General features: G+C 39.2%; 1 protein-coding gene across 1 annotated transcript in view; it reads right to left on the bottom strand.

Annotated features, from left to right (window-relative positions):
• Nucleotides 1-7,392: 7,392 nt before the first annotated feature.
• LOC138056103 (uncharacterized) overlaps nt 7,393-7,500 on the bottom strand; it is a 375-nt gene continuing 267 nt past the window's right edge. The window contains exon 1 of the mRNA XM_068901939.1: nt 7,393-7,500. This exon is cut by the window's right edge and continues 267 nt beyond it. Within this exon, the coding sequence (XP_068758040.1) occupies nt 7,393-7,500 (108 nt within the window).

The raw sequence follows: 7,500 nt of genomic DNA, 5'->3' as shown, positions 1-7,500 counted from the left end.
TCCGTATACGTGTGGACGGACGAAAACGGAGGTTTTCGAATATCTCTCGAGTTCAGTCATCCCCAGTCTTTGTAAATGAATGACGGATTCTAGACAAGTTGTTACTCCTTGGGCTTCTCTTAAGTTTAATACCTTGCATGCAGTTGCATTTTACGTTGTTAAATCTTCAAGCTGAGTATTTAAGGAAGTGATTGAACATAGCAAGGCTGATTTCCGTGTCAGCTACGACAATAAGGGCTATAAAACAATTAAATAGAAGGTTAATGGAAAGGTTAATTTTCGTATATTTTCTGCATTTTTTTCGCTGATTTCGACATGTTAGAAGATGTAAACAACACTAAGCTCACACTAAACATGAACAACGGTCAACACCAAATGAAAATTGGCGCCGCATTGTTGCGTGCGGGCTCATAGATTGCCAGCTTGGCGAATAAGCATGAGGAGCAAGAATGGCACAGTCAGTAATTAGTGCGCCGCCTTGGTGCAAGAGGTCCCCAGTTCGATCCCCGGATCTCACATCCTTGTTTCGACTTCTTTCCTTTTAGTGTAGCCTACTTACGCCATAACTTAGAGACACCTGTCAGCTGAATGAATTAAATTTCTATCAAAAGTAGCGCGCGCAACTCACCGGAAGTGAAAATACGGCGTAAAATCACGCGAACCGGCAATAAAACTTGCTGAAAAAATTTGTCTTTATCTCGACATTTTGCTCGGTGACCTATCTTGATTTTTTGCACGCACGTATCATTCACGATGGCACTTCAAATAAAAAAAAAACTTTCTGGGAAATTTATCTAGTACAATTTTCTGTAAACTATAAAACGTGCTTTTTTTCGATGTATCTTAAATTCTACTGGATAACTTTTTGTCATACTCTCTAAGAAGTTAAAGAATGTAGGGAGATTCCCAACAAATAAATAAAAACGGTAGGTCACAAACCTAGTTTTTCAGATAATTTTCAAAAACTGAAATTTAGAGGGCCTTTTTGTGGAATTGGCGTGTTGCCATGGTAAACGATATGACGTCATAAATGCCCTTAAAGTATTACCCAACATTAGAGTTGCAAAGATATTTATAGTTTGCCTACACTATGAAATATCCTTCATTGGCATCTTTCATCGTCTCACACACACTATAGCAACGAAAAACCCTTTCGAGTCTCCTTAAATACCCTTAAACCGGAAAGAGGGAGGTAAAATGAGCGCACCGTTGGCTTCCTGGGAGACTACCCTCGCTCAAGAGGGTAAAGGAATTAATGACGTTAAATAAGGTGTACCTTTACCTTTGCTTTGTAAGTGAAACTATCGTATTCGCATCGTTTTAGTGTTTTCTTGTGGCGGCTGAATACGATTTCAATACGCTACGTGTGGACGCGTATTTTTTTAGAATAAGGAGAAAAATTCTCAGTTTTAAAAATATCTGGATAAGTGTGGACGGGGCCTAAGGAGACATTTGAGAAACAATAATTTTCATGCGTAGCGAAATTGCTTAGTGGGATGGAATTCTGGCTTTCACTTTACTCTTGTTCATACAAGGTGTGAGCGGAAAATTTGAGTTAGTAGCGTGAAACAACATGAGCGAGAGCGTGGCGGATTCTGAGGTTCGCGGCCTTAATTACTGACGTTTTTTTCCTTATGGCTACTCAGCGCAACCTCCAAGTCACTAAAATCACGCGCAACTGTGTGCACGGTGCTTCTTCCGGCTAAGGTCGTATACTTGCACGTATACATTCCGATTCACATCATTGTTGTACCCGAGAAAGCAACCAAAATTGTAATGAAAGTAGGTTTTTATTAAGCAAAATACATCAAAAACCGGCTGCAGGAGAACAAAAATAACAAGGCTTGCTGTAACACCAAAACAGAAATCAATCAGTGCACCATTCATACAAGTGGACACTGAATAGAGTCTGTGATAAGCGTAAAATGCACTTTTATTGTCACATCAGCCCGGCAATATGCAGTGCAGTATTGAGATTGCTTTCACATAATCACGGGAAGCATTACAATTTTTGAGCAGAAATGACAAAAAGTTTATGACGTAACCCTCCTTAGAGTCAAGTGAAAATGTGAGGATGAACTACAGGCAGATGCGAGTGAACTTTCCCCTTCACATTTAACTAGCGACTTTTTTTTTTATTTCAAGAAACACTATAAAGAGCAGCGCGACCATACCTTTCGACAAGTCATCCTTTGACGTACGATAATAACTTTGATTTAAACCAGAAAATTTGGTTACACAAGCAATTTTTCCATTTTACAAACTAACGAACTCCAATTCAAAGAGAAAATTCTGTCCCTTGTCGGTTCGAGGAACGCATCGAAAGACGAGAACTCTTCATCGGCTGCCACCAACGTGGTGACCCTGCGACCGGGTAAAATTCGGTTGATTGCTTGAAAAGCGTAATGGTAGTTATCAATCGATTTGCTAGTCTCGTAGTGATTTAATTGTTTTTCATCGGTTTTAATTTTCAAGAACTCAAATTCAGCAATCCAATGTTTTGGCTCGGTTACATTTCATGTCCAAAGTTCTGTCATCAGGTTCCCAGGTCTTTACGCGCCTAATTGAATGAAGACTCAGGCTGAGGTTAGACGAAATGGTTACCACCAATTCCCCTGGCAACGCTTCTAGCGATTTACACAATGAAATGATCCCAATCATTCTTGGACTAACACACTCAAAAGGATATTCTGGGTATTAGGCACAGGACTGAGAAGATAGATATACAGTTCAAAAAATAATATCGCGGATTTGCAGTATTTTGTTCTAAGAACCATTTTAAAAATTGAAAGCCAACCAGTCATTGTGATAAGTACTTATCGTGTTACTTATAAATTTTCGGGAGTTTTTATCAGCTAGTTACGTACGTCAGTTGACCATTTAGCGGGCGAACCTAATGTTAAAGATTTGAGTCTTGCACTGATTCATTTTCCTTTGCTGCCATCTAGGGTGAAATTTCTATGTTAGAAATGAGTTTATCTTATGAGAGTCAGATCAAAGGGTGTATGACATGAAATGCTGCCCTGTCGAAATCGGTACGGTCGCGACCGCTGCATATAATTATGTGTAACAGAGCCAAATTAAAATGTTCGAAAAACAATTTATTCTTGATCTACGGAAGCAATGCCAGTGCACCATTACAATTGCGTTAGCTACGTTTTGCTAAATTTTGTATGCTCCACTGTCATTAACACATAGCTTTGAAATACCTGTCCATTAAATTGGATTGCTGTACTAAAAGAGTATATAAAAACAATTTATATTGTTCCGGATAAAATGAATCAATTATTTTACAACTGAAAGATGGTTTACTCACAACGCAAGCATAACCACTAGTAACATACACTCGTGCGCAGACTCAGTATCTGTGTTCGTCATTAAGTACCTCTCGCGAATGGCGTTTTAGTGCATCTTTAAACAAAATATACCCTTTTGGAGCTCAAGAATGGAACGTTAATTGGATAAACAAGACAGGTGGTGAAAAATAAATATCTGGAAACTTAAAAGCGACTAATAATGGACTTCGAGAACAATCTTTCGCCCATCGAGCCGAAATCAAAGTGAGCTGTATTTCTAATATTTTGCCAAGTGTGGTGTTATTTACAACACTGAGACGAAATGGAAAATCCTGTGGTAACTTATGGGTTCAACAAAGACAGAAGGAATCGAACACCTTAAGTGTTTCTGTCATCTCTGTTGTCTGGCTATTTGTATTTATTTGTACTCAACTCTGCACAGTCTGGAAATTGGAAATTTCAGTAATTTTTGTTAACCTTCGATGGCGTCGAAAGTCATTGTAACGGTAATGGCGTTTTAGTGGATCTTTAAAAAAACATACCTTCATGAAGCTCAAGAATGGAACGTCAATTGGATAAACAAGACAGGCGGTGAAAAATAAATATCTGAAATCTTTAAAGCGACGAGTAATGGTCTTCGACAACAATTTCATACTTCGCCGTTGGATATCAGGTGAGCTTTGTTTCTACTATTTTACTAACTTGGTATTATATGCAACACTGAAATCAAATGGCAATGGATTTAACAAACATTGAAGGAATCGAACGCCTTGAATGCATCACAGTGTTTACTGAAGTCGCCTCTGAGTTGTCTGGCAATTTGCATTTATTTTTTACTCAACCGTCTGCAAAGGTTAAGAAAATGGAAATGTGACAGTGAAGAACAATTTGACTGAAAGCTTGTTGTCTCTTTTGTGCTTCATTATTTACGGTCAAGGCTCTTTCGAAAAGGATTTGATGTGAACTGTCAGAAATTTATTTAATTGCATGTGCTTTGTGACACGGATTCTGTGTCTTGTTTGCACGCACGCAATTGCAATAGGGTTTTTTGCCTCTAATAGCAAATATGTTGTTTGTTTCAATAAATTTTTCGCTGGAAAAGGTTTTTGTGAGATTTCCAGCCTATGTGAATTTATTATGTTGTGTAATTTTCGAGCTTAACAAATTTGACTACGTGGGTTGAAATGTGATACGGGAGGATTTTTATGGTAGTGCACTGTAAGCAGCACGTGCATAAGTCACGAAAATAAACAAGTCTGTTGGAAGCGTGCTTGAGTTTCAACAAAATGAGCCCCAAAATCAGCAAAAAATTGTAACCCTGATGAATAATAAAATAGGTGCTATTTCCAAAACGATAGAATTACCAGGTGATAAATAACCTCGTCTTGGAGAGTAAATTTTTGACTTTGCAGAAACAATGATCAACCTCAAGAGTTGGGTGATTGTGATCTTGAATTCGCACATTTCTTGTCAAACTTTATAACACTTAAAAGAAGAAGAATGCTAACAAAAACAAAAACCCGATGTCTTGCCATCATTTGACACAGATGCTTCAATGTTTCGCGAGTAAGTATGCCGGGGTAACTGGATCACGGTGCCTGCTGAATTCGATGTCACTTGCGATTTACTGGTGCAGCCAAAAGTACAATAACAAAATTGAACGGAGCAAAAATCTCCCAAAATGTTTTTCGCTGATGGTAACTTTTTATATTTGTGATTCAAAATTAATGTTGTTTTCATGTCGTAAATTTTGTTGCTGATGACAAAATATTTTATTCTCGATCGACCGCCCAGAAAACTTCCTTCTGCTCTTCCTAAAAACTGTGTATCAATGTTTACTTTTGGATAATCTAACAAAACCTCTACCTTGCTTGGTTCGCATTTTTGAGCTTCTGTTACAAAGTGTTATATTTTTAGGTCACCCATCCAGATACTAACCTCAGTAAACTTTCGTGTTACAAAGCTGTCAGACGCTCAGAGTGCATGCTTAAATTTGTGGTGAAAAGAAGTTGTGAGGGAACTTGAAAATGATCAACATGTCAGCCTAGAAGCCATTGTTTCTCGATTTCCTTTTATTTCCTTCAATCTTTCTGGGTTTAGTACTTTGCTAGTAACCACATGTCTCCTTATGGGGCTATTTACCTAAGACTTCTACCATGGCACTACAATAATATACAATACTAAAACAATATCGTGTACTATTAGAGCCACATATTACACAAAGACAACTTCAATATCCTGGAAGACAATATGTTGACAATATGGATTAAAGCGCTGTGTTACTGCACTACCACACGTAAGATGACAGGAATTTTTTTCTTTCTGACAATTTATTAATTGGCTGGTAGCCAGGTTTTTAACTTCAGAAAAAGATCTGTTTCGTCGTATAAACGTGTGAGCCAAAGTTGATCTTAAGCAGAGAGTGTTCCTGGACTATAAACCTTTTTCTAAATATTGCTTCTGTGATGTTTGGGTCTTGAATGGTTTTTGTGCCTTGGTGAATGGATTTCCTCTTATCAACATTTAGAGAGGTACATCTGGGACGTGGATTCCATTTGTCCGTGCGCTGTTCACGGTGTCCACAATCCGGGGATCCCTGCAGGGAAACTTGATCTGCTCATGGACTCTCCTCTTAGGGCCCGGCCCCAGGCCCTTGTGGCTAGCTGCTTTCTCCGGTTCTTTCTTTCTAGTGACGTTTTTGTGCTTTTTAATTTGTAAATGGCGTGCGTTTTTATTATGAATCAGTAAAGGCATCTCAATACGGATTTCGCGGTAAGCATAGCACACAACATGCTACTCTAGAAATCCTAAATGACATTCTTACTAATTTTGATAAAGGCCAGTTCACTTGTTGTTTATTCATTGATTTAAAAAATGGCTTTCGATACTGTAAATTATGATATTCTTCTCTCTAAAATTGAAAGCTATGGCTTCAGAGGAGTAGTAAATGATTGGTTTAGCCGGGTCATATCTAACTGGTTGCAGACAGTATACGACTCTTAATGGTTATATATCGGACCCCAGTCAAACCCTCTGCTGAGTTTCCCAAGTTTCCGTGCTGGGACCCTTGCTTTCAATAAGATTCATTTCTACTCGATTGCCGATCTTACTAGTGTAACTTATACAAACAGAGATCTTAAAACACTTGAATCTAAACTAACCTTGAATGCAAAAAAATCTAATTATATCATCTTTCATCCACGCCAAAAGGCCCTTTCCTTTCATCCCAATATTAGAGTTATAGCAACTCAAATATTAACCAACCGTTAGAAATGAAAAACTATATGAAATATCTTGGTATACTCATTGATTCGAACCTTTAATGGAAATATCATAATGTTACCGTAACCTGGGTTCGCTAACACCGTACGCTTGTTTTTTTTTCAGTTTTTAATATCGTCCGCGAGCCACACACTCTTACAATCTGCTCTGCTCTAACCACCACATGGCATGCCCAATATGGAGCTACCATATTTGGGCACTATGTCACACAACAGTCCGTTACACTGCCCCCCTACAAGATAATTATTCGTCCCGGATAAGGAAACATATAACAACAACTAAGAGAGAGAGAGAGAAAAAAGAGAAAGTTCAAAGTTCTTAAGCAATTTCTCAACAACACTATGCCGTGTTCCCTATACATTGCATCTCGCCATAAAGTCACTACATCTGAGGGGTCTTCTCCGACTCCTGTCTGAACGCCTGAGGTTGTCCTGGCCTCTCTGCAGTGGTAAGGTTTCATAACTGGTAACGGGAACAATCCGTCTGAATCGGGGGGGTTTACGCCTTCTCCTCCGTGTACAACGGGATGCTGCGTTGTTCCTTGTGGTGTCTTCAAGCACCTCCTGGCGGGTAGATGCTCCTTGAGGTAGATTCGCACCCTGTCCTTCAGGTGGTTCATTTCATTAAACCAATCCGCACAAGCATCTCCGCGGTACTGCAAAAGCATATCTATGTGCATAGCCTTAGGCTTTGCCCGAGGGCCACGCTGAATACTATACACAACATCATTTAGGCGTTCTACGACAACATACGGCCCTTCCCATGGCCGGCTCAGCTTTGGAGATTTGCCTTTCTTGCGTTGAGGTTTGTACAATCACACAAGTCCGCCCTTCTTGAAAGTAAAAGCTTCACTCCGGATGTCGTATAGTCTCTTCATCCGTTGTCTACCGGCCTGCTGGTGGTCTCTTGCAGAGTCATGAAC

Source organism: Montipora capricornis, chromosome 7, assembly GCF_036669925.1.
Source record: "Montipora capricornis isolate CH-2021 chromosome 7, ASM3666992v2, whole genome shotgun sequence".
NCBI lineage: Eukaryota > Metazoa > Cnidaria > Anthozoa > Scleractinia > Acroporidae > Montipora > Montipora capricornis.
Note: the sequence above shows the minus strand (reverse complement) of the source record. Positions and strands in the feature narration are given on the sequence as shown.